The sequence below is a fragment of the Panicum hallii genome, chromosome 9, assembly GCF_002211085.1.
Source record: "Panicum hallii strain FIL2 chromosome 9, PHallii_v3.1, whole genome shotgun sequence".
In the NCBI taxonomy this organism is placed as follows: Eukaryota; Viridiplantae; Streptophyta; class Magnoliopsida; order Poales; family Poaceae; genus Panicum; species Panicum hallii.
This window is the reverse complement of record NC_038050.1, coordinates 3,301,601-3,328,791: the sequence shown is the minus strand read 5'-3', so window position 1 is coordinate 3,328,791 and position 27,191 is coordinate 3,301,601. Positions and strand designations below refer to the sequence as shown.

The following is a 27,191-nucleotide window of genomic DNA, read 5'->3' as shown; positions in this document are numbered from 1 at the left end:
TTTCTGAGAGGAAGGTAGGCTCTTAATTACTTGATAATGTTTTGAGGTACATGCAACATTTCTGGACGCTCCAAATCGATCTCCACCTGGGCCAGAAACGACGAGAGCTCCGTGATATCCTCCACAATTTCCCCCGGCTCGGCGCGCTACTCCGTGCGCCACTTGCCGCCGCCGGCCCGACCCAGCCAATCCCACGCGCGCACCTGAATGGACGCCGGACCGCCGTCTCTCCAACCGGATGAACACAGACCAGGATCTCCGACGAAGTGCAGTGGGGCAGTGGCAAAAAGCCTCCACGACCGGGACGTTGTAAAGCCGCACCGAAGCAATAGGCCCTGTTGGGCCAGCGACCCACTCACCACTCCACACGCTCCCTCGCTCGCCGCCAAGCCGACCCCGGCGCGTGCGGGCGGTCCGCCGCGCCTGGCCTGCGGAATGCCGCACGCCGTCCTGGCCCGCCTGCCCCCGGGCTCCGTCCGGCTCGTCATCGCCTTCGGGCTGCTGCTCCTCGTCTCGCTGCTCGTCCTCCTCCGCCGCCCCGCGGGGCCGCTGGCGAGGCCCGGGGACGGCCGCCTCCCCGTCCCCGACCCCGCCGCGCTCTTCCTCTCGCTGTCCGCGGGGGCCAACGCGAGCATCGCGGCCGACCTCCGCGCGCTCACCGCGGGGCCGCACCTCGCGGGGACGCCCGCGGCTGCCCCCACCGCCGCGCACGTCCTCGGGCGGCTCCGCGCCGCGGGGCTCCAAACCCTAACGCGGGAGTACGCGCCGCTGCTCTCGTACCCCGGCCGCGCCTCCTCCCTCGCGCTGCTCCGGCCCGACGGGTCCCCGCTCGCGCGCCTGTCGCTGGACGAGCCCGCGGACGAGGGGCGCCGCCTCGTGCCGCCCTACCACGCGTACGCGCCGTCCGGCGCGGCCGTCGCGGAGGCGGTGTTCGTCAACCTCGGACGCGAGGAGGACTACGCCACGCTCGAGAGGCTCGGGGTGGGCGTGCGCGGTCGCGTCGCGGTGGCGCGGCGCGGGGGCGGGTACCGGGGCGGGGTGGTGGCGCGCGCAGCGGAGAAGGGCGCTGTCGCCGTGCTCATCGCGGGACGCGCGGACGGCGGCGTAGAGAGAGGCGTCGTTCTGCTCGGAGGCCCCGGAGACCCGCTCACGCCCGGGTGGGCAGCCACCGACGGGGCTGAGCGTTTGGGGTTCGACGATGAGGCAGTCAAGCGGCGGTTCCCGAAGATCCCCTCAATGCCGGTGTCGGCCGAAACGGCGGTAGCAATCATTCGAAGCCTTGGCGGTCCGCCCATACCGGCGGAATGGCAGGCCGGGCTCGGGGTGGACGCCGGTGGCGTTGGACCGGGCCCCACGTTGGTCAACTTCACGTATCAGGTATGTCTCGCTTGCTGCTTGGTCTTGTTTGTGTATGATTGAAGACAACAAGACGACATGTATACGGACAAACAGGATGGACAGCTAGATCCAAAATGTAATATGTAGATTGCTTTTATCATACTACACACTCCTCCAATGTTGATACGAAGAAGTCATATTGCATGTTTGATTTGTCTCGTTTGGAATCTTTTGTAGGCAGTGAATTGACGTTAGCTTAATATAGACAGCTTGTTTCTTCTGTTATAAGCGTACTGGATTGTCTGTCTATATTTGGGTGCTTCCACCTATGGAATTATGGATAGGTAACTATCGCTTAAATTGCCCCACCTGCTAAAGTTAGGGGGAAAATTATTATTTGATTGGGTAACTTCAGTATCCAATTTCTTATCGCCTTAAGACCATTTTGGTGGTACTGTTTCATGGATCTCTAGAGTCTAGACTTACCCTTATAGAGTACCAAACAGCAGCCGTATTCTGGTTTGGTTTATCTCCATACAGAGTTGTACCCAACAGTCCCGTGTACTGTACACAGTGGGCTCTGAGCCTGGTTCAATTTTATTAATAAATTAGGAGGAGGCAGTAATAATTGGTATATTTATAGTCAAGGCAGTAATGGAGATCCATAAACAATAGAGTAAATTTGATGCTGGCTCATTGTCATGGCTACGTAACCTGTTTTTTTCTTCTTTTTTAGCTCAATGAAGCTCCACAACTGGTGTCATGATCTCATGGATTTATGGTTTTGTCTGTTATTAGATACCAAACTAGGTGATTGCATAAATTACTTAATCAGCACGCCAATACACATGGCCACAATGCCAGAAGAAGATGAGGAATAATTTATGCTATATAAATTATCAGATTTCCTGATGGTGTACCAACTGCTTAATCAAATTAGAGCTATGAACAAGTATTTAAATACCACAGGTTTTGCAAGCAGTATTTTGTTTTCGGCCTTTGTTCTGTTGTTTTGCCACTGTGTTGTGTTTATTGTATACCATGCCCTCGTCACCTTTGTACTTGAACTGTGTGGCTTTTTAACGGCATGGAAGTCCATAAATTCATGTGCTGTAGGTTTTTGCTCTTGTGAAGTACAGTTTGTTCATCAGAACAGTATTTTAGAATGCAAGTTTTCATCATTATTACCTATGGTATGGCATGTAATTATGTTCTGTAGACTTTCATATTGTTGAAAGTTCTGTACTTGTACTTTCTAGACAGATCAGACCATGATTGCTCTTATCTCGTTGTTTAAGGAGGACAGGAAGTTTGAAAAGATACATGACATTTTTGGTGTCATAAAAGGGTCCGAAGAACCTGACCGTTACGTGATACTTGGTAACCACAGAGATACATGGACCTATGGAGCAGTTGACCCTAACAGTGGGACAGCTTCACTTCTTGACATAGCTCGGCGTCTTGGAATAATGCTGCAGTCAGGATGGAAACCGCGGAGGTCCATCATTCTTTGTAGCTGGGACGCTGAAGAGTTTGGGATGGTAAGTAGATATGGAAGAAACACGATAAGATGTTACTGGATAAACGTGAGGCATATAACCAAAAGCAGACCTAGATATACTCTTAACATTAGACAATTAAGCCATGTTTATTGTTTAAACCACATATGCCATTAAACGGCTTTTGGCAATACATACATAGCAGATGCTGGATAGCAGTGTCGTAGTTTAATTGGTGTTACAATTCAAAATATCAGAATAAGAATTTCTGGATAATTTTCTGCCTTCTGCTGGATAGCAGTGTCGTAGTTTAATTGGTGTTACAATTCAAAATATCAGAATAAGAATTTCTGGATAATTTTCTGCCTTCGGTTCATCTATGGAATGCCTTTTTTTTCTGCTGTTAGATCAGGTCATTGTCTGCATTTTGAAGGTTCCTTTTTCCAGATTGGCTCAACTGAATGGGTTGAAGAGAACCTCGCAGATCTGCATTCCAAAGCTGTAGCTTACTTGAATGTTGATTGTGCCGTGCAAGGTGTGGGTTTTTTTGCTGGCTCTACTCCTCAATTGGATAAACTCTTGGTTGATATTACAAGACAGGTATATTTTTTTTTTGCACTCTTGTATGTTTCTGTTTTCTAAACTAGAAAGTGTATTCACATTTCACCTAACTAGCTAAGGTCTGAAATCATGTTGTAGAAAAATTATTTATTATTGGCAGAATGGTTTTATAAACCTAGCATCATCTAGCCTCTTGTATGTGTTCGAAACAACTTAGCTTGAGACATTGAGCAATAGTAGTATTCAAAATTATAATAATTGTAGTGCAATTGTCTGCACTGCAGTTAAGCTTGACTTCCAGAAGGAATACACGAGACTATATTTGAAACTTCTGTTTTTCCAGGTAAAGGATCCGGACGTCATGGGAAAGATGGTTCATGATACATGGAATGAAATGAATGGCGGCATCAGTGTAAGAATTAAGAAGTTTAAAATTTGTTCCGCATATGTAGAGATGTCCAGATACACCACAGTTGAGCAATGTACAGTATAGTTCCTTGATGCACCTTCTGTACTGATTTGACCAACCTTGTGTATTGTAATGTTAAAAATTACTCTACCACCATCACCACCACCAAAAAAGGAGACTGGCCTACATCTTCCTTTGCCTTTTGTCAGTTTTGTCACTAACTCATGACCTGCTTAGACTAATTGCATAGAGTATGGCAGAGCATATTTGGCTGCATGCTCTTTAAATCCGATTTTGCCTATAACTCCCTTTGCTTTCTCCCAGTTTTCTCATCACTCCCATATCTATTGGCTTAATGTTTATTCTTTAAAGAAAAAGCTAAATCATTTTGAATGATTCATCACTGCTGTACTTGCCTTATATTTGTTCCTTCTAATTTCTAAAGAATAACAATTATGCAGATAGAAAGACTTGCCAGAACTGATTCTGACTTTGCTCCATTTCTACATCATGCTGGAATTCCCTCTGTAGACTTGTACTATGGAAAAGGTACGTCAAAACAGAACAGATGCTTTCCAGAAAAGAAATAACATCCTGAAGATTTAACATGTTTAAATCTGCAGTTGCTAATGTAGATCAGTTTTGCTGGAACTTCTCTTGAGGATCTTATAATTTAACCATTTTTAATTTTTTTTTGTACATCTGGCTTTGAGGCTATGGGTGCCTATCATTTATTTCTTAATATTTTTTCAATGGCCCACCTTAAAGTTGGCACACATAATTTCTCCTTTTGCTCTATTTTTTCCTATCTTGTTCATGTTCTTATAACATGGCTGGTAATTGTCATCACTAACCAATGTAATGCTAATGCAGAATTTCCTGGTTACCATACTGCTCTCGACTCTTATAATTGGATGGAAAAACATGGCGATCCATTGTTTCTTCGTCATTTGGCTAGTAAGTAACAACATTGTTTGTGAAAATGCCTTTTTTTAGAGCAGAAGGTTGCAGCACTTGTGATATTGCTGCTCGATATCATGATACTGAAGGGGTCAGCAAGAAGAATGAACTTTGCCTATAAAGCTACATACTCAACAATATTTGAAATTTTGGTGCGTCAAAATAATGTATTGCTAGCATTTGTTTGAGTAATCCTTGGAGTGCTCATGTAGTTTTCCTGCTTCACCAGTCACAGAAATTTGGGGACTATTAGCCCTTCGCTTGGCAGATGATCCGGTCCTACCTTTTGATTATCAGGTTTATGCTTCACAATTACAGGTACATTGACTTTAAGCATTCATATAATTTAGCTATTCACTCCCTTTTGTTAGTGGGTTATTTATGTGCACTTGATTTCTACCATTGCAAAGATGTATTAATTGGAGAATACCACCAAATACATGTGCAACATCGTGGATGGTATATCCAACTTGATGGTTGAATCTGCAACTTCAGTGCCAATGATAGATTTTTTATTTTCATTTTAGGACAAGGAGATTTCCACTTAAGTGAATTTTATCCATGAGAGCTCAAATGTTACATAAAACCACCACCAATTTTCTCAGTAACCAGTACAACATTTGTTGTGATATATATTTTAATATAGGCTTGAAATTTACAATTTCACAGGAGCATACAAATGCACTTTCTGCCCTGATGAATAATAGTCAAGCAGTCAATTTGATGAGTGGATTCATCAATGATCTTTCTGATGCAGCTATTGAAGTTCTGAAAGAGGCCAAGGTACTATTTACTGTGCTTCTGTTTTCATGTATTCGGGTAGTCCAATGCTTAAACAAATTTGCATCTGCTTGATTTGGACAATTGACTTTTTAGGCTACCAGAGTTTATCATCTGGATGCCTGACACATTGAACTTGTAACGACGACTTATCATTTGAGTACTGTCGTTCAATATTTCACAATCTGGTGCTTGATGACACAGTTTCTTTTCCAATTTGTAATTGATATACGAAACTCTTGTGCTAATCCATCACGTGCTCCTTTGTTGGTTTGGAACCCAAATCCACAGAAACTGCAACAGCTAGATTTATACAATGAGCATGCTAGGATAAGAAGGCGACTGTTGAACGATCGCCTCCTGCTTGCCGAAAGAAGCTTCTTGCATGCGGAAGGGCTTAAAGGAAGAGGATGGTTCAAGCACCTGGTGAGCAACGTTTTATTCAAAATTAAAGACTTTACTCTCCCTCAGCACTATTTTTCTTCGGTCAAAGTTCAAGTGGACACTTTTTGCCCCAGGTGTACTCACCTCCGGAGGACTACGAAAGCAAGCTATCGTTCTTCCCTGGGATCACCGACGCCATCTCTCGGTCGGGCAACCTGAGTGCTGATGAACGGGAGTCGGCAATTCAGCATGAAGTGTGGAAAGTCTCCCGTGCCATTCAAAGGGCCGCGAGGGTTCTTAGGGGTGAATTCAGTCGGCAAAACGAACAGTCAAATTTTAGTTCCGTGGTGACTCCATGATGTGTGTTTGTAAATAAAATGGTTGGTCTTTACCTGAAATGATATAGTGATGAAATATATACTGCATTTCGGTGGAAAAGCAGAAATTTTCCTTTACTAGGAGGAAGAGAACCGTTGTCACTTTACGTATACAACCACCACTCATCCAATTAGGGGCTTGTAATAAATCATGATCCTAATAGCTCTCTTCACAATGTAACTTAATTCTTAATCATCCTTAGTAGCTTAAAAATATATAAAATATGATCTGATTACGATCCTTAAAATTTTTAAACTAAATTTTTATTTCCTTTACCCGATACATAAAGGCAATTTACCACGCGGCGTCAGTATTCAATCCTCTACGTCTCCCTTTGAAAAAAAGAAAAAAAGACAGAGAGACCCAAATCCCGTGTAGCTTCTACGAGGGCTGCTTTCGGGCCCCCACAACACTAAGCAGCAAAATTTCATCTTTCCCGGCATGGGTAGCTAGCCGTTGTATACTTCCATATACGCTCGCCCCATGCTATACATAAACACAACATCTTTCCCCGCAGCCAGCATCTTCGCTAGACCCTCGAAATCTCCCAGCAAATCTTCTCCCCCTCTCTGCAAACAAATCTCCCGCTAGATCATGTCGACGAGCTCGAGCACGGAAGCTGCTGCTGCTGCCAGCCCGGGCATCAGGCGGTGCGCCGCGTGCAAGAACCAGCGCAGGAGGTGCTCCCAGGACTGCGTCCTCGCCCCCTACTTCCCGGCGTCGGATCCTCAGAGATACGCCTGCGTGCAGAGGGTCTTTGGCGCCAGCAACGTTGCAAGAATGCTCCAGGTAAATTGATCGCTTCGTCTCAAGGCTCTTAGCTGTACACATACACGAGGATGCATGAGCATTTTCCTTAGCAGTAGAAGTTTTAAGTTTAGCATCGAGCATTAGCACGCACAGAATTCATGTATAGAAGCATTGTAGCATGATTGTTTTTTTTCCTTTTGAACGAAACACTGCAGAATGATCTTGCATTTTATTCTCGAATTTAAGAATGATCTTGCATGCATTAGCTACGTAGAAATTAAATAATGGTGCGTCATTTCTTGTCCTGTGCAGAACCTCCCAATCCACGAGCGCGGCAAGGCGGCGGACACGATGGCGGTGGAGGCACACCGGCGGGTGGAGGACCCGGTGTACGGCTGCGCGGGGATCGTCGGCCGCCTCCAGGGGGAGATCAGGGCCGCGCAATGCGAGCTGGCCAGGACCCAGGCCCAGATCGCCGTGCACGCCGCCGCGGCGGCTCGAGCGCGGCCGGCGGTGGACGCCGCCCAGCTGAACGCGCCGGCACAGGCCGCTCTGCCTCAGCAGCAGCAAGAGCAGTGCGATGCGCTGGCGATGCAGCAGGACCCGTTCCAGGGGTTGGATGCCCTGCTCGTCGATGATTACCGCGTGGATGTTAATCTGGTTGATGATGAGATGAACACCGACTAGGCTGCAACTGAAATGATCCAGTGCTCCAGCTCAGAACAACTGAAATAAAAGAGTCTTCATCATGTCTAATATAAAGTACTCCCTGCTAATTTTGTACTCATCTCTACACGAATTACGTACCAGTGAGAGAATTTAAATACTCCCAACTTCCACTTGCATTTAAATGGTTTTACAACAAAGTTTAAGCACAATATCAAAATCTGTTCATCAAAATATAATAAACCAGCTCAGCAAGCATTCACAATATCAACAGGAGAGACCAAAGCATAGGAAGCGAGAACGCGCCGGTAAACGCGAAGCTAGCTGGCGGCGGCGGCGCCAATGCCCTGTTCAGAGGCAGCGGCAAAGCCTACACCGCTTCAGAGCCCTTGCGACAAGAGCAGGCAGGTTTGCTCCCGCGAATCCAACCAGAGATGATCCGTCTCCTCCCGCCGCTGCGGCCGCGCCGCCAGTTCGATCGGTCTCGAGGTGGCCGTACTCGATCGCCAATCGGCACGAGACCGACCAACGCAAGGAAGCTGTGCTGCTCTTGCGAAGACACCTCCTCTGTTTCGTTCGTAGCTTGCTTGCCTCGCGGGAGATCCGCCGCGCGTTCCGCGGCCGTCGCAGAACACGCGCACCAGGTTCCTGCCATGGCATCACGGAGCTGGCCGTTCTGCCGAGAGGCTGCGCGTGGTCGACACGGCGACACACGCTAGCAGCACAGCACTCATCGTCCCCTGGCTCCTTACCGCGACAGAGCGCCTGCGGCTATGCAAATATCGACGAGCCGTGCGCCGGAGGAGGACGCCAGGGCAACGTAGAGAGCTGGACCATTTCTGAACTTGACCCGGAAGGGAGCTGTCCCCGTCCACCCTTGTCACTTGCCCTTGTTTATTCCAGCAGCCAGATCGGCCGGCCGGCCATGGGCCGACGACGCCCCATATAATTTTCATAAAACCCCTAACTTGTATCGAATATTTGCAAAAGGACCTCTGGACCCTGGTTTGGATCGGCTCGTCCGCCGCCGGGCCCGCCGCCGACCGCCGTCCTCCCCTGCTGCCCTTCCTGCCGGAAGTGCAAAGCTCCATCCCCATCCGCTGCCCTCTCAGGCACCAGCACCGGCTCTCCGTTCCCTTGAGGGCCCTGACTCCCGCAGTTTGCAAGGAACGGGGAGGAGGCGCGCCCGATTCGGCGAGGAAATCCGGCCACGCGCGGTCTCGAGCTCCTTTGAACAGTATTCCTTTCGAGCTAACCTGGCCCAAGTCCACCGCCGGGTTCAGGCTCTGCCCGCAGTCGTACACGATGTCACTCCGTAGGATTGTGGTTGCTCCTGTCAGGACATCAACTTCCACCTGCCATTTTCATTTGCAAATTCACAATCACATATCAGCATTGAGCAGAATTGAATGTGCAGCCTCAAATAATTTGGCTTGGTAATTGCATTAGCAATGTTGTTATTGCAATTTGGATCAGGGATACCTCACTGATGGCAGCTCCATAGTTCAAGTAGCTTCTGAAAGATGGATCAGGAGTCCAGTATGCCTGCGCCGATAAATTCACACTCACCGTACTTGCCTGCAGATGAGCAACAAATGCCATGACCAATTGAATAGTTGCTACTGGTACTTCTACTAACTGCAGTAGATTGTTTTTATGAAAGCAATTGCAGTGCATTGTTGACAGAATGGAGTTTTATCCTCACCTGAGCAATCAAGGCACTCCATTCCACTGGGTTGGCATTAGCTTCTAGACTCTCCTTGATAGGCTTCAGCTCTCGACGAGTATAGCACATGATTGTCTAACCGCTTCACAGCTAGTTTGAGAAGTGGTGCTCCCAGCAGTGAAGCCTCCCTGGATCATGCTTAATGTGTCTGCCTGGATAACCCGCACCTTGTCCAGGAGGCATTCGCCGCCATCAGGACACAGCTCTCCCAATCCAAATGCCGTCATCTGCTTCACTTTAGTCCACAGCCCTTGACCTATCTCAATTCCTCCAACCTCGACTGCAATGGAACCATCATTCAAGATGGACACCTTGCCTGGAGTTGGTCGAAGACTCACCTCATACGTGCATGGCACACAACAAATGCCGCGTTTCTTCCACCTATTGCTGCTGTTGAAGTGCTCAATCATTTCTGCTCTGCGCTGGTAGTCTGGGGACAAAGCCAGTTTATCAAATATAGATACCAGGCTGTATGTAGAGGCTTCACCTGCGCTTTCTCCATAGAACACTGCAAGGGTTTCAAAATCATGAAGGTTCTTCCTTCAAATGGCATTAGTGTCTACTGAGAGTGCCGATGCAACATGCTCAATGATGGCTTCAGCGATGAAAGAGACCTGTACATCTCCAGGAGCTCGCATTGCTGACTTTGATGAGACGTTTGTCTTGCAGAGCTTGGTGTCAAATTCAAGAGCGCCCCAATTGTACTTTTTGAGAGTACCTATGATAGCTCGTGGCATTGCTGGACTCGCATCTGGTGATATTCCACAGTTGATCCCAATATCAAGGTGCAAGGCTGTGATCTTGCCATCTGACTTGAACCCAACTGAGTACTTCACCTTCATAGGATGTCTCCCTCCTGCCATTATCATGTCCGTCTTGCGATCGAGGTACATCCTAACAGGACGCCGCAGCTTGAATGCAGCAACGGCACATGCACAAGCGATCTGCCAAAGAGGAAATTCTCGGTTATAAACTTAGAACACATTTGCATTTCAAACAGTTTTTTGGTCAGATCACAAACTTCAGTGGACGATACATTGGTAACTGAAAATGGCAAATGTTTAGCAAATTGAAACTCTACTTAATTGAGGACTTACATGTGTTGGTTTCGTTGCCTTTCCACCAAAGCCTCCTCCGACTCTTCTGGTGATGACACGGACATTGTGAAATGGAATACAAAGGCATCTGGCTACCATATTTTGTGTGAGCTCAGGAATTTTTGTCGAGGAATAGATGGTTATGCAGTTATCTTCATCTGGAATAGCCAGTGCCACTTGAGTCTCCATGTAGAAATAGTACTGGGATTCAAGGTTTACCTGCGGATACAAAGAATATTAGGATGGCATCTTCTGTGTGAGTGTTTGGTCTCACTGGAAACTCAGTGTATATATCCTTTTGAACATAATGGATTAATATGTACCTCTGCTGATAAAATCTTGTGATCTGCTTCAGACATCCCTTGGTTGTAATTACCAAAAGGCTTGGGAGCAAAAAGTTGGGGAATTTGGATGTAGCTGTTTCCTTGGATGGCATCTTCTATTGTCAGAATTGGTGGCTGCAGATTTTCTGTGCTATACTCAACAACAGTTTGCTTTGCAGCCATACAAGCATATCTCTGTGTTTCAGCAATCTAAGTAAATTGAAAAGCAACACGACACAGTAAGTTTGCCTCATTTTCAAGATCATAGTTATACATAAACATCGTTTTTGTGTATTCTGAAAGAACACATGAAACATTACCACGACGCCAATATTTTGACCAGCAAATTCAGCAACTGGATCAGCAAAAAGTGCTTCGTCTCCTAGATTCATGATGCTGGATCCAACATTTTCTCCGCCGGTTGGAATATCCTTTGCGGTGATGACTGTGATGACCTTCTGTGAAGCCAAAGATGATTTGAAGTTGATACCCTTCACATGAGCATGAGGATGTGTGCTGTAGATAAATGCTCCATAGAGGCAATCCTTGGGGGCAGGGATATCATCAACGTAGATAGCCTCCCCTGTGTCAGAAAAATTGATATGGTTTAGGGCATTTTTGAAGACAGGAAATACAGGCACTAAAGCATTCAGGGGTGAAAGCTTTATTAGCTGGTTATGCACTGACCAAACTATTGTTCTGAAAATGAGAAAGAAAAGGGGCATCAGATGATTATTTTGTTCAGTATACAAATGAAAAAGTTTGTAACGAACATGTTTCGAAGTCCAAGGCCATGAAAGTTCAGTACTGCAGAACATGTTTGGAAGTTCAAGCTAAATTTATTTATAAATTCGCATGGGAATAAGAGTATGTACCGGAAGCTTGGAGCTCTGCCCCGGCTTTCTTGATTGGCTTGCCAACAGGCTTGTATTCATCACTGAAAACCATTTCTTGCCTTGAGCGAATTGGCAAATCATTGCTGTCAACGTTAAGATGTTCGACTGGTGAGTACTCACTACTCAGTGCTACCACTTGTAATTCCATTAGCATATGATGCATTGAGAGTATCAACTTTTGCTCTTGCACTGGAGCTGTTGGGAAGGGAAGACAGGAAGGTGAACAGAAAACTGACAGCCAAGCTTATCCTGTATTCTGGGTGTGTCGTGCCTTTTGATGGTGAAACAGTCTCTTTAAGCAACTGAACTGCTTCGAGGGTAACAGCTGGGCTCACCAATTTTCCCTTCAGGAAATCCTCAACCTTTCTAGCTCTGAAGGCATGATCAACTCCGTAAGCACCGAACAGCAAGCATATATCCTCAATGAGATGGTCACTTGAAGTTCTTGCCAAGAAAGCGGAGTTTGCATATGAAACAGCATTGCCAAATGGACGAGGGGCTGCTCGGAAAGTCTGAAAGGTAATATCATCTGAACCCCAATCTGGGACAAATGTGCTCAACAGCAGGGTCCTATGATCACAAGGAGGCTGCTGCAAGAACTCTTCCAGAGTAAGGCAGTGTCTTTTGGATGCCACCTGGATGGTAATCGTTGAACCTGCAGCTAGTAGTACGGTTGTAACGTCCGATGCAAATGGCAACCTCTGTGCCATGATTATGTTTCCACCTATGGTAGCAGTGCTCCGAACAAACGGTGAAGCCACTTTGTTCAGGTGATCAGCAATCTTTCTGAAGACCAGATTTCCATCTGACAACACCTCAATGGCTTTAGAGATGGACACAACTGATCCAAGCTCAACTCCCTTGCTGTTTCTGTTGACGACTGAAAGCTCTGGGATTCCCTTGATGTCGATGTACTTGTCATAAAGGTCCTGATCCTTGGTACACCCCAGACCCAGTGTTTGAAGCCACAATCTTCACAGAATTTTCATCGAACCAGTTGGAATCAAACAGACTGTGAAGCTCCTCGATGCTCTTAGGATGGTACCATCCGTCGTTGGAGACCGTCACGGTAGCACCATTCGCCTGATCCACTGAAGACTTGATCTCAGACTTGAGGAACTCCGGGAAGGTGCCGACGGCGCCACTGTTGTAGCCTGGAAGCTTGCTGACATCTGCAGGTTCTTTACCTTTCCTCCAGAAGCAGTTGAGCCCCAAGTCCTCGAGGTCGACATCAGCCGCAAAGCTCTTGCAGGTGTCGACGATGGGCCTGTACCCGGTGCAGCGGCAAAGGTTGCCGGAGACAGCCCTCTCGGCCTCCGATGTGGTGAGCTTGGAGAAGCCGTCGGGCGGCGCAGGGCGGCCGGCAGCCTTGTCCGCCTTGACGAGCGCGGAGAAGATGGACATGCACGTGCCGGGCGTGCAGAAGCCGCACTGCGAGGCGTGGAAGCCGGCGAGGCGCTGCTGCACGGGGTGGTAGCCATCCCTGGTATTGCCGATGCCCTCGCTGGTGGTCACCGAGCAACGGTCCACGCTATGGAGCAGCGTCAGGCAGGAGCTCGCGGAGAACTCGGTCACCTCGTCGGTGGCCGGGTCGTACCTGGAGACGAGGACCACGCATGCACCGCAGCCATCTGCAGCATTTTGAAATTGTAGAAGTGTAGGAGCTGAGCTCTTTTTTTTTTTCAGTGCATACACATTTATAAGAGCTGTGTGTTTGCATGTATTATCGCATTCAAAGACAGAGAAGAAGAAGCATGATGCTATTTCTTTAGAACAAAAGTGAAAGAGGTTAGCCTGATTGCATACTCGCCCTGCAGCTTCGCTCAACAAAACAGAATAGAATAGTTCAAAAAACTAATCCAGCTTATTGTAGAATTAGCTTCCTGTAAGTTTCCCAAATGAATATCCGTTTAGTAAAAAATGTTTAAAAAACGATTGAATTTGATCTTTTCTGAGAATACTATGTGTTTGTTTCAAGTTCTGCTCAGAAATATGCTGCGTCCCAATGAAGGGTGCATGAAATGAAAATGAAGCTTGCGTACCCAAAATCTGTACGTCCGTCGATCAATGGCGTTCTCTTTTTGAAAGATTATCAATGGCGTTCTCACGTGCGTACCTTCGCCGCAGCCGAGCTTGGGGCCCCTGACGGGCGTCTGGGTGCGCAGGAACTCGTGCAGCGTCGTCGACGGGTCCACGCCGGCCGCCTCGTACCCTCGCCGTTCACAGCCAGCACCACCGTCGCCGGCGCCGGCGCCGCCTTCCCCATCTTCTCCGATCCGCCGTCAGCCTTCGATCGATGCCCAGCTCCTGCCCTCTCCTCTGTATCTATACGTTCGAGAGTTCCCGAGCTGCATGCAGCCGGTGCGGTTGGTTGGGGTGTGCGAGTTCCTCCCAGCTGCCGGCCGGTCAAGGAGCTGTGCAATAATACAAGTGTCTAGCCGCCGGCGCTACGCTTGTTCCAAAAAGGAAACGGCATGCCGGCCGGGTCGCTTGCTTTTGAAACCGCATGCCGGGTGGGCTCGACCGGGTCAGCGTGCAGCTTCCTTACGGCTGCCAGCTGCTGCGACGACAAGCCGGCGGCGATCGGGCAAGTGCGTCTGCACGCACGAGCACGAGCACGCACGCACGAGCACGAGCGACCAGGCCAAAAGAAGAAAGAAAGTGAGCCGTGGAAGAATGTCTGCGTCACCGCGTGCGGCCGTGTCCTGATTGGTCAGACGCCGCCGAGCGCCAAGTGGCTGCGTGCGTTCACCAGCCACCCCCCTCCGCGCGCGCCAGTGTGGTCAGTGGCCGGAGCAGTAGCCGCCGCCGGCGTCCAACTTTGGGGAGAATCTCCAGATCAATCTGATTTGCTCAGAGCTTTATTTTTTTTCTTTCTTTTTGCCTATTCGAGAAACGACGCTGCTTCTTTTTTGTTCTCATCGGGTTGAGTAACTAACCGAGCTCCAAAGCAAACAGAGTAAATGCAGAGGAAAGAGAAGGATAAAAGATGGCTAGCCAACGATTATGTGAATGGTTATTAGTGATGGCTCCAGATGATACAGGGCACGTTCAACAGTGTAGACAACTTAGACAGCAAAACAGACAACTTAGACAACTCATACAATAGCTTGTCTATTAAGTTGTCCGTGTACTATTTTATTTATACGTGTACACATAAATCAAGATCCTCTATTAGGTTGTATGTGTACTACAACGGCGTTGGAGCCATCGACCAGCTTGGGAGCACGAGCCGCAGTCGTCCTCTCGTGAGACGACGGCTCCGTTCTCTCTCTTCTTTCTCTCTGATCCAACTCAGCAAAAACGGTGTACGTGGCATCATAGAGACGCCTCATTAATTACCGTTGTACGTGCCTAAGGGCCATCAGCTCTGGTTGTCGCCGCACTCGCCCGCGACGGCACGAGGCCGAACGCACGGCAGCCTGCGGAGCGGCGAGGCCAAACCTGATGACCCCCTTGGCATAATGGTTCCTGATTGCTCCAACTCGAATCAGATCGCCCATTACTCAAAAGGCAGGTACGCTGTATGCACAGACGACACGAACCCTTTCGTTGCAAAATTTATTCACAACCGTGAAGAAATCACATGCTTTTCTCCGCAATTATTTAGTTTCTCTCTATACCGTTCATCACTCCCGATTCACAATACTGCAGCTCCATCAACCTCATTCATCTCTGGCAAGGCGCTTGTTGGAGGGGATCTATGCTTCCGCAATGTTTGGGCCGGCAGCACATATGCTCTCCAGGTACCTCTCGACGACGTCCAGGCCGCAGAGCTCCTTGACGACGGGCATCGTCGCCGGGACGTCCATCTGGAAGGTGGCGGCGGAGTTTGCGGGGCCGGCGCAGACCGAGAACTCCTTCCTGGCGGCCCTGATGGCCTCCCTCATCGCGCAGTGCACCGAGGCTGCAAGAACCAGCGGCGGCTCGCCCGATGCTGCAAAGAAGTCCATAGTATGTCAGACCTGTAGGCAGGTGACACAAGGTCACAATATTTTCAGTTGTCGAGTAGTTGAGGAGGTCTGATCAAGAACGTTGGGAGGTGATGGAACATTGTGAGAAGGCAGAAGAGGCTGACCTTTCGAAGACAGGACGCGCTTCTGGTCGCGGGCGCTGTTAAACATCTCGACGTTGAACTGCTTGGGAATGGTGTCCACCGTGGGGATCTTGTACGTCCATGTGCCGTCGTGGATGACCAGGCCATCAGAGTTCGTCGCATAGTCTTCGTTCGTGAAGAAGCCCACTCCTTGGACAAATGAGCCTTCGATCTGAGTGAATCAAGAACAGTGTTTAGAGGAGGAGCACAATATCGTTGATGCAATGGTCTGCACGAGTGATTTTCATTGGAGCTAACCTGGCCCAAATCCACAGCAGGGTTCAGGCTCTGCCCGCAATCGTACAAGAGGTCACTTCGTAGGATTGTGGTTGCTCCTGTCAGGACATCAACTTCCACCTGCCATCTTCAATTGCAAATTCCCAATCACATGTCAGAGTTAAGCAGAACTGAACCAGCAGCCTCCAACAATTTGGCTTGGTAATTACATTTGCAATGTTGTTACTGCAATTTGGATCAAGGATACCTCACTGACGGCCGCTCCATAGTTCAAGTAGCTTGTGAAAGATGGATCAGAGTCCAGTATGCCTGCACTGATAAGTTTACACTCGCCATGCTCGCCTGCAGATGACCAACAAATGCCACGACCAATTGAAAGTGAAAGATAGCGACTTCCTTAAATTTGTTTGCTGCTGCTACTTCTGCTGACTGCAGCACATTGCTGGCAGAATGGAGGGAGGCAAAAGATTCGAGTAACGGCAATTCTTGGTATCTTTTTCACTCAGGTAAGTGGCATGTCACCAACAAAGACAGAATTGGTAAGTTTTACTCACCTGACCAATCAAGGCACTCCATTCCACTGGCTTGGCCTTAGCTTCCAAACTCCCCTTGATAGGCTTCAGCCTCTCGACAAGTACAGCACATGATTGTCGAACCGCTTCACAGCTAGTTTCAGAAGTGGTGCTCCCAGCGGTGAACCCTCCCTGGATCATGCTTAATGTGTCTGCCTGGATAACCCGCACCTTGTCAGGGAGGCATTCGCCACCGTCAGGACACAGCTGTCCCAATCCGAATGCTGTCATCTGCTTCACTTTAAAACACAAACCTTGACCTATCTCAACTCCTCCAACCTCGACTGCGATGGAACCATCGTTCATGATGGACACCTTGCCTGGAGTTGGTCGAAGATTCACCTCATACGTGATTGGCACCCAAGAAATACCACGTTTCGTCCACTTGTTGCTGCTATTATAGTGCTCAATCATAGTAGCTCTATGCTGGTAGTCTGGAGACAAGGCCAGCTTATCAAACATGGAAACCAGGCTGTATGTAGAAGCATCACCTGCACTTTCTCCATAGAACTCCGCAAGGCTTTCAAAATCATGAAGGTTCTTCCTCCGGATGGTGTTGTCTAGTGAGAGTACTGAGGCAACATGCTCAATGATGGCTTCAGCGATGAAAGAGCCCTGCACATCTCCAGGAGCTTGCATTGCTGACTTTGATGAGCCGTTTGTCTTGCAGAGCTTGGTGTTAAATTCAAGAGCGCCCCAGTTGTACTTTTTGAGAGCCCCTATAATAGCACGTGGCATCAATGGAGTCACATCTGCTGATATTCCAGCATTGATCCCAAGATCAAGGTGCAATGCTGTGATCTGACCGTCTGACTTGAACCCAACAGAGTACTTCACCTTCATAGGATGCCGTCCACCGGCCATTATCATGTCTGTCTTGCGATCGAGGTACATCCTGACAGGAGGCCGCACTTTGGTGTTTCTACCCAAATGAATGGTTGGTACCCGATGAGTGCGTTTGAGCACTACTGTTTTCTACTAGAATATGTTTCTAAATTTAAGAGTTTAGGAGATTAAGAGAAATGTTTACTATTTTTTGAAACATTTTTAATGAAAATTCTGACAGACAAAGTTCTATAGGCTTGATGTTCGAAAATTATCTAAAAAACTCAGAGGATCTGTGACTTAAAAGTGACTATAATGCAAGTGATGGGCCAGGATCAACTGCACTCGTACAAGGCTCCAAACTGTTAGTGTCGTTATCATTGGGATGGCGTCAAGCAAAAAAATCAATCAAGCGATTGCTATCACCGATCACTATCCGCCAATGTAGCAAACCTGTATTCTGATCGTGGAGCCGCGGAAGACGAACTGCGCGCGCTTCACATCCGTTAGATTTTCAGCGCTTTGTGATCGAGCGGTCGAGAAGCATCGAAACCAAATCGGAAGCAACGGCCGCCCGCTCCGGCAACCCGAGGCTGCCTGGCTGGCTGGCGGCGGCTGCCGGAATGCGCCATCAACCACAGGGCCCGGCGGCAGCGGCCAAATCCACGCAGCATCAGCCATCAGGCCCCGTGCGTTAGGGGCACGCGGCTCCAGCGAAATCAAGCAGAGGTGAGCTCGCTCCCCCGCCGCGCCGCCTGTTCGCGGCCGCCGCACCCCATCGCCAGCCGGCACGGGACCAACCAACGGCGCGTGGGGGAGGAATGGCCGCCGTTGCTGCCGGCGCCGAGGGCGCGAGGCCGAAAGCATGGCATCCCGTGCCGCGGCGACGGCGAGGCCTAACCTAGCTGGTCCAGTCCGATCCCCATCTACGCACAAGGCAGGTACGCACCTCTGAACGAAGAGTCGAAATCACATGATTCCACCCACGAATTCGCACTGCCCGGCACTTATTCAGTTTAGTTTCCCTCTATACTCTTGATTCACAAGACCACAGCTCGCAGTCGCTATCTTTTCTGTACATGATCAGAGATTCAGAGCATCACACCTTACAAGCTAGGCATGCCATGCCATTTACACTGACTGATTAACCTCATTCGTCATGGGCAGGGCGCTTGCTGGATCTATGTATGCTTTTGCGGTGGTTGGGCCGGCAGCGGACACGCTCTCGAGGTACCTCTCGACGACGTCCAGGCCGCAGAGCTCCTTCACGACGGGCATCGTCGCCGGGACGTCCATCTGGAACGTGATGGCGGAGTTCGCTGGCCCGGTGCAGACCGAGAACTCCTTCCTGGCGGCCCTGATGGCCTCCCTCATGGCGCAGTGCACCGAGCACGCGAGAAGCAGCGGCGGCTCACCCGATGCTGCAAACAAAGAGCCACGGGATGTCAGGGGGTGCAGGCAACCATCAGTCATGAGCGCAAATTAGAGTGTTTTCAGTTCTCAGAAGCTCGACACGGTCTGCAGAACAGAATGTTGGTAGGGGATGAAAAATGTGAGAAGAGGCTCACCCTTTGAAGAGAGGACACGCTTCTGGTCGCGGGCGCTGTTGATCAGCTCGACGTTGAACTGCTTTGGGATGGTGTCAACCGTGGGGATCTTGTATGTCCATGTGCCGTCGTTGATGACCATGCCATCAGAGTTCGTTGCATACTCCTCATTTGTGAAGAAGCCCACTCCTTGGACAAATGCACCTTCCACCTGAGTTAATCAAGATTCAAAACCAGTGTTCAGAGGAGGAGCATGTTTCCATTCATGCAATGATGTGCGCAAGCAGTTAGTATTTCGGGACTAACCTGGCCCAAGTCTACTGCTGGGTTCAGGCTTTGCCCACAATCGTACAGGAGGTCACTCCTTAGAATTGTTGTTGCTCCTGTCAGGACATCAACTTCCACCTGTGGTCAAATTTCGAATCACTTGTCAGCATTGAGCAGGACAGAAACTGCCGCCTCCAAGAATTTAGCATGGTAACTGCATTTGCAGTGTCGTTATTGCAATTTGGATCAGGGATACCTCACTAATGGCAGCTCCATAGTTCAAGTAGCTTCTGAATGATGGATCAGGGGTCCAGTATGCATGTGCCGACAAGTTCACACTTGCCGTACTTGCCTGCACGTGAGGGAAAAAATGCCATGAACAATTGGAAGTGTCAAATACTAAGCTCCTTACAGTTTATTGAGGAACAAATGTCATGAAAAATTGATCTCACCACTAAAGTGCTACTGCTACTGCTACTGCTTGTAGTTTATTGATGACATAAAGGAGCTAGAGAAGATTAAAGCTACTTTGAATCTTCTTGATATTGTTCTGAGCAAGTGAAGTACTGAATTTACAAGGTTAATCCTTACCTGAGCAATTATGGCGCTCCATTCCACTGTGCCAGTCTTAGCCTCCAGGCTCTCCTTTATAGGCTTAAGCCTCTCAACAAGCGCAGCGCATGATAGTCGAACCGCTTCACAGCTAGTTTCAGAAGTGGTGCTCCCACCGGTGAACCCTCCCTGGATCATGCTCAATGTGTCGGCCTGGATAACCCGCACCTTGTCAAGGAGGCATTCACCGCCGTCAGTACACAACTGTCCCAACCCGAATGCCGTCATCTGCTTCACTTTCGTCCACAGCCCTTGCCCTATCTCCACTCCTCCAACCTCAACCGCAATGGAACCATCATTCATGATAGACACCTTGCCTGGAGTTGGCCGAAGCCCCACTTTGTATGTGATTGGCACACAAGAAATGCCACGTTTCTTCCACTTGCTGCTTCTGTTGAAGTGCTCAACCATTTCAGCTCTGTGCTGGTAGTCTGGAGATGAGGCCAGCTTATCAAACATGGTGGCCAGGCTGTATGTAGAAGCTTCACCTGCACTTTCTCCATAGAACACTGCAAGGCTCTTATAGTCATGCAGATTCTTCCTCCTGATGGTGTTAGTGTCAACTGAGAGTGCTGAGGCAACATGCTCAATGATGGCTTCAGCAATGAAAGAGCCCTGCACATCCCCAGGACCCCTCATTGCTGATTTTGATGAGACATTTGTCTTGCAGACCTTGGCATCAAATGCAAGATTGCCCCAGTTGTACTTTTTGAGAGCGCCTATGATAGCAGGTGGCATCAATGGACTCACATCCGGTGATATTCCAGCATTGATCCCAAGGTCAAGGTGCAAGGCCGTGATCTTGCCATCTGACTTGAACCCAACGGAGTACTTCACCTTCATAGGATGCCGCCCACCTGCTATTATCATGTCTGTCTTGCGATCGAGGTACATCCGAACAGGACGCCGTAGCTTGAATGCGGCAACAGCACATGCACATGCAACCTGACAAAGAGGAAATTCGTGGTCATCTCTAGCCCACATTGTCTCAGACTGTTATCTGGTCAGATTATGAATATCCATTGGCAATATGTTGTAGCTACAAATAGAAATATCCAGAAAAGCAAAGCTCTGGTTACTCAGGGCTTACATGTATTGCTTTCATTGCCTTTCCACCAAAGCCTCCTCCAACTCTTCTGGTGATGAGACGGACATTGTGAAATGGAACCCCAAGGCACCTTGCAACCACATTTTGTGTGACCTCCGGTATTTGTGCTGATGAATAGATGGTTATGCAGTTATCTTCATCAGGAATAGCAAGCGCCACTTGTGTCTCCATGTAGAAATAATACTGGGATTCAAGTTTGACCTGCAGAAATAAAAATACCAGGTGTGAGTGTTTGGCCTTGTTGGAAACTCAAGCATGCATCCCCTTCAAACATAGAGAGGTTTGTACCTCGGCTGATAAAATCTTGTGATCAGCTTCAGACATCCCTTGGTTGTAGTCACCAACTGGCTTGGGAGCTAAAAATGGGGGGACTTTGAAGTAGCTGTTTCGTTGGATGGCATCTTCTATTGTTAGAATTGGTGGCTGCAGATTTTCTGTGCTGTACTCAATAATTGCTTGCTTTGCTGCCATATAGGCATACCTCTGTGTTTCAGCAATCTGAGTGATAGAAAAGCAACACGGCACAGTAAGGTTGTGTAGACAAAACATATAGCCGGTTTTGGGAACTGAGAGAACACTAAAGAAACATTACCACGACACCAATATTTTGACCAGCACATTCTGCAATTGGATCAGCAAAAAGTGGTTCATCTCCAAGCCCTGGGAAGCTGGATCCAATATTTTTTCCGCCACTGGGAATATCCTTTGCGGTGACAACTGTGATGACCTTCTTCGAAGCCAAAGATGTTTTAAAGTTGATACCCTTAACATGAGCATAAGGGTGTGTGCTATAGATAAATGCTCCATAGAGGCAATCCTTGGGAGCAGGGATATCATCAACGTACACCGCCTCCCCTGTGTCAGTAAAAGGAATATGGTTAATTGCATTTTTCTGGGAGAAACTATCGGCTCTAAACATGCAAGGAAAAAATATGCATAAATGGATCTTTTGGTATGGTTATTTCGTCCTGGCTAAACTAGTTTAGTAAACAAATCAACAAAAGAACATTAGATGGTTATTTTGTGAATTATGCAAAAGAAAAGGGTTACAATAAATATATTCAGAAGCTCTAGATGACTAGATATGTAGATGGATCTAAGCTAAATCAGCATGTATGTTGGAATAAGAGTAATACCGGATGCTTGGAGCTCTGCCCCAGTTTTCTTGATTGGCTTGCCAACTGGCTTGTATTCATCACTGAAAACCATTTCTTGTCTTGAGCGAATTGGCAAATCATTGCTGTCAACATTAAGATGATTCTCTGGTGAGTGCTCAATGCTTCCATTTGTGACTCCATTCGTATACAATCCATTGGGAACATTGATCTTTGGTGCTTCATTCAAGCTGTTGGCAAGGGAAGATAGGAAGGTGAACAAGAAACTGACAGCCAAGCTGATTCTATACTCAGGATGTGTTGTTCCTTCGGATGGTGCAATCGTCTCTTTAAGCAACCGAACTGCTTCAAGTATAACAGAAGAGGTCACCGATTTGCCCTTCAGGAAATCCTCAACCTTCCTAGCTCTGATGGCATGATCGGCTCCGTAAGCACCGAACGCCAAGCATATATCCTCAATGAGATCGCCTCCTGATGACCTTGCCAAGAAAGCGGAATTAACATATGAGACAGCATTGCCAAATGGACGAGGGGCGGCTCGGAAAGTCTCAAAAGTGATGTCATCTGATCCCCTATCTGGGATGAATATGCTCAGCAACAGGGTCCTAGAATCACATGGAGGCTGCTGCAAGAACTCTTCCAAAGTGAGGCACAGCCTTTTGGAAGCCACCTGGATAGTGACGGTTGAACCTGCAGCTAGTAGTACTGTTGCAATGTCTGATGGGAACTGCAACCTCTGTGCCATGATTATGTTTCCACCTATGGTTGCAGTGTTCCGAACAAATGGTGAAGCCACTTTGTTCAGGTGATCAGCAATCTTTCTGAAGACCAAGTTTCCATCTGACAACACGTCAATTGCTTTAGAGATAGACACAACTGATCCAAGCTCAATTCCCTTGCTGCTTCTGTTGATAACTGAAAGCTCTGGGATCCCTTTGATGTCAATGTACTTGTCATGGAGGTCTTGATCCTTGTACACTCCAGATCCAGTGTTTGAAGCCACGATCTTTACAAAATTCTCATCAAAGGAATTAGACTCGAACAGCCTGTTAAGCTCGTCCATGCTCTTAGGACGGTACCAGCCGTCATCAGAAACCAGAACCAGAGCATTGTTCGCCTGCTCAACTGAGGCCTTGATCTCCGATTTGAGAAACTCCGGGAAAGTGCAGACGGCACCACTGCTGTAGCCGGGCAACTTGCTGACTTCTGCAGGTTCGCAACCCTTCTTCCAGAAGCAGTTGAGACCCAGGTCTTCAAGATCAACATCGGCCGCGAAGCTCTTGCAGGCGTCAACGATGGGCCTGTACCCGGTGCACCGGCACAGGTTGCCTGAGACAGCCTTCTCAGCCTCCGATGTGGTGATCTTGGAGAAACCGGCGGGCGGGGCGGGGCGGTCGGCCGCCTTGTCGGCCTTGACAAGCGCGGAGAAGATGGACATGCACATGCCAGGCGTGCAGAAGCCGCACTGCGAGGCGTGGAAGCCTGAGAGCCGCTGTTGCACGGGGTGGTAGCCATCCTTGGTGTTGCCGATGCCCTCGCTGGTGGTCACCGAGCAGCGGTCCACGCTATGGAGCAGCGTCAGGCAGGAGCTCACCGAGGACTCGGTCACCTCGTCGGTGGCGGGGTCGTACTTGGAGACGAGGACGACGCATGCACCACAGCCGCCTGCAGCATGGTGAAATTGAAAAAAGAGCAAGAGGTTAGCTTCTTTTCTCTTCACTGAAGACTGAACACGCAAAAGATTGTGCATCATGACATCATTACCTGACCTTAAAAAGAATGAAAGTTGCTTACTTTTTAAACAAAAACGTGCACTCGGCTAGCATAATTGTTCTGTGCAGACTGTCACAGTAGCTACAGTTCTTAATATGTTAGTTACATATATCGGACCTGACCACCTCATCACCTAACATGAGGTGGGACCTCCCAATAATTTAGCCTGATAATTCGATATCTTTCGTACTTTATCTACAGTGGCATATTGCCTGGAAAGCGTTTGGTCGGCAACTTTTCCTGCTCAGTTGCTGGTGTTCTGATGATAGATGAAGAAGACCTGAGGAGCAGGGACGGGAACGCTGTCGGCTGGTGGAAACAGAGTCGTCTTCAACCTCGGCGCTGTGACTGGATGTTCAGTATGCTTTGATAGCTAGCTGTTCTTGGCCGCCTTTTTGTGTTTGGGTATGAGAGCAGGCCAGATGCCCGGGGGCTCTTCAGTTCCTGTAATAACCTGGGACGTATCTATTCCCCCTACAGCGCTTTCTGCTGAACATTCTGTACTGGTAATGGAAAAGGATATTGTGTTTTCTTCAAAAAAAAAGAGAGGATATTGTGTCAGGATTTTGTTCTGACAGTACTTGTGAGACTGGTGAGAATTTTCACTGGATAGGTGGGTCTCCTGTGCCTTTCCACGGCTCCAGTCTGTTGGAGCTTCCGTGAGATGGCGACACCCCAAAGAAAAACGGGGAGGAGAACAGGAAAATCGAAGCTAGCTGTGGTCGCCGAAATCCAGTGCACGTACGGTGAGGCCTACGTGCACGGTGCACGTGTGCGCGGGTTCCCTCGCCGCTTATTCGTTTCCAGTGCAGACGTGCAGTTCTCTACGGAGCCAGGGAATGGATGCTCGTGTATGGCCAGCAGTTGTTGCAGCTTCAGCTTCACCAGCGGAAGCTCAGCCACGACTAGGCGAGAGAGGAAACCGATGGACCACACTCGACAGCAACTTTGAAGAAATCCGCTACGCGCTGGCAGGTGGTTTCCTCTTGTGCTTGGATCATCGACGAGGAAATGAAGGCAGGAGCAAGGGCAAACGGATGCACGAGCACGAGAGAGAGATGGCACGTACCTTCGCCGCAGCCGAGCTTGGGGCCCCTGACGGGCGTCCGGGTGCGGAGGAACTCGAGCAGCGTCGTCGACGGGTCCACGCCGGCCGCCTCGTACCTCTCGCCGTTCACGGCCAGCACCGCCGCCGCCGGCGCCGCCTCCCCCATCTCTCCTCCAAAACCTCACAGCCACCAGTCACCACCTTGCTAGCTTCACCCCAGCCACTGCTGCAGGAGCGCGCGGAACGGACGGGGAGCGAGGGGCACTCGCGGCCTGTTGTTTATACCACTGAGTGCGAGTGCGAGTCTTCCAGCGCAGGCCGGGTGATGCACGCGCTGACGCCGGCGCCGGCGGAAAGCGACGGGAGAAAGTGAGGCGCCACCGCGCTAGGCCGCTAGCCGGTAGCTAAGCACTCGCGTTCATACCGGCAGGCTGCGCCGGGCCCGGCTCGATCGATGGCTTGCTGCGGGGTCGGGGGGAGTGTGGTGGACTGGTGGATGCGTGCTGCATGGCCGTCAGCACCGGGCCACCGTGCCTACCTGCCGGCCTCACGCATGCACGGGCGTGCACACTGCCACTCGAAACAAGCGGAGGAGCGAGAGCATCAGGTGCACGCGTGGCGGCCGGGACGGGGTATGGTCGAGAGGAGAGACGGGGGGCGGGCAGGTCAGGTGGACAGGATCACGCGAGGCGGCCGGCAAACTGCAGGCCCTGCGGCGGACGGCTTGTCCACCACCGTTTCGGCAAAGCCGCCGGCGGTGGCGCCAAGCGCGGATGGGTGGACGCTAGCGTGTGTCAGTGCGTGTGGAATGGACCGCTGGATTCGGTGCCCGTGAGCCCGCGCGCCGTGATGTGGGGAGCACATGCCGCCATGCCGGCCTCGTCATAAGGAGGCTCGCACGATCCGTCCGCCGCGTGGCGAGGATGCTTTGGGGTCAGGCTCTAGCCACCGGATAGTTTATATTACAGATAGAAGTATACGGGACATTGGGGAGAGTCGTGGTAGAGTAGAGCAAATGATCGTGGTAACCGGCCGCGAGCCCCGTCACGTAGAAACAGATCATCAGATACGTAGATCAAGTAGTCACGAGACGACAAGACGCTCGATCGAGGAGTCGTACGAATGCAGGCCAGTAATCCTCCGTTTTAAAATATAGCTATATTTAAATTTTTTAAAATTAAGATTTTCAACTTTAACTAACAATATCTGTAAAAATAGATTATTTCAAATCGAAATGGTTACATATTATAATATCTGGTCTCACGATAAATCTACTATATAATTTTTATATTATTAATCTCTATAGTTATTTTGCTATTTATAGTTAAAGTCGAAAAATTTTAATTTTGAAAAAATCTCAACGTACTCGACAGCAACAGCCACCCCCACTGACTCCGTCACAACCGCAACCGTGGGCCTCCCCATTCTCGGCGGCCCCGAAAGCTAGGCGCGTGGCCCCAGAACCCCGATTCGGCCCGGTGCCGCGACGTGGCCGCGCCACCGGACGACGATGCCCGCCCACCCGCGCGCGTCCAGCGCGCTCCACGCCACGGGGGAGGGGGAGCCCGCTGGCCGGCGTCCTTGTCCTGGCCCCGGATAGGACTGCGAAACGGCTTCGCGTGAGGACGAAGGGACGGCGACGCACGCCCCGGGAATCGATCGGATGGAACGGGTCGGAGCACGGGCCCGAGCAGATCGGTCGAGCAGGAGCATGCGCGGGGGAAAAGGAGCGGCGGCCGGCGCTCCGGACTTGTCGGTAGCAGCTAAGGCTATCCGTTCTGCCGTCACCTACGCTAGCGGCTAGCCGCACGACGGCGTGCATCGGAGCCGGAGATGGGGACTCGTCGGCCCATCGGTTCATGTACTCCAGCCTCCGCCGTTTTCGGAGCAAGGAGATCCAAGCCGGGAATGCCGCCACGCGACGCCGCTTTCATCTCAAACTCAGAGTGAACGAACTCTAGAAGCCTGACCCTGCGTGATGTTACCTGCTGCGGCTAGCGTTTGCTTTGTGCGTGGCGATGACGGAACGGATGTGGATGTGCCCGTTCATCCGCGAGCAGGGCGCGAGTACCAGCCATTTTCAGTTTTGCAACGACCAAGTTCCAGACGGCTCGTCAGTGTCTCATCTCCTTTCAAGTCTCCAATGGTAATTTAGCTCTCAACGTCTGAAGTGGACGTTAACTTCTTTTTTAGCAGCCAACTTTGCCAGGAGAGCCAGCATGCT

General features: G+C 49.5%; 3 protein-coding genes and 2 pseudogenes across 4 annotated transcripts; 2 read left to right on the top strand and 3 right to left on the bottom strand.

Moving 5' to 3' along the window:
- Window positions 1-141: 141 nt before the first annotated feature.
- LOC112875293 (probable glutamate carboxypeptidase VP8) lies at window positions 142-6,396 on the top strand. 2 transcript variants are annotated; one of them, XM_025939092.1, is made up of 10 exons: window positions 193-1,377; window positions 2,637-2,879; window positions 3,285-3,437; window positions 3,742-3,810; window positions 4,269-4,356; window positions 4,681-4,764; window positions 4,997-5,085; window positions 5,437-5,550; window positions 5,839-5,973; window positions 6,066-6,396. In XM_025939092.1, exons 1-10 carry the CDS (start codon window positions 208-210, stop codon window positions 6,288-6,290), a joined length of 2,370 nt encoding a protein of 789 aa, XP_025794877.1. In that variant the 5' UTR covers window positions 193-207; the 3' UTR covers window positions 6,291-6,396. The 2 variants fall into 2 exon arrangements, 1 of the variants encoding a protein (XP_025794877.1); XR_003225175.1 differs by lacking the exons at window positions 5,839-5,973; window positions 6,066-6,396 and adding an exon at window positions 4,857-4,919 and having other exon boundaries at window positions 142-1,377; window positions 5,437-5,488.
- A 507-nt stretch (window positions 6,397-6,903) lies between these two features.
- LOC112876545 (LOB domain-containing protein 24-like) lies at window positions 6,904-7,746 on the top strand. The gene is made up of 2 exons (XM_025940673.1): window positions 6,904-7,098; window positions 7,372-7,746. Exons 1-2 carry the CDS (start codon window positions 6,904-6,906, stop codon window positions 7,744-7,746), a joined length of 570 nt encoding a protein of 189 aa, XP_025796458.1.
- Window positions 7,743-14,033, bottom strand: LOC112876524 (annotated as a pseudogene).
- A 1,399-nt stretch (window positions 14,034-15,432) lies between these two features.
- On the bottom strand, window positions 15,433-18,276 carry LOC112876515 (annotated as a pseudogene).
- Window positions 18,277-18,449: 173 nt separating this feature from the next.
- LOC112878335 (indole-3-acetaldehyde oxidase) lies at window positions 18,450-25,650 on the bottom strand. The gene is made up of 10 exons (XM_025942789.1): window positions 24,989-25,650; window positions 22,168-23,811; window positions 21,624-21,886; window positions 21,320-21,529; window positions 21,014-21,232; window positions 19,903-20,868; window positions 19,568-19,663; window positions 19,351-19,449; window positions 19,066-19,255; window positions 18,450-18,918 (listed from the first exon to the last, which is right to left on the bottom strand). The coding sequence occupies exons 1-10, from the start codon at window positions 25,131-25,133 to the stop codon at window positions 18,629-18,631; spliced, it is 4,122 nt and encodes a 1,373-aa protein (XP_025798574.1). The 5' UTR covers window positions 25,134-25,650; the 3' UTR covers window positions 18,450-18,628.
- Window positions 25,651-27,191: the final 1,541 nt, after the last annotated feature.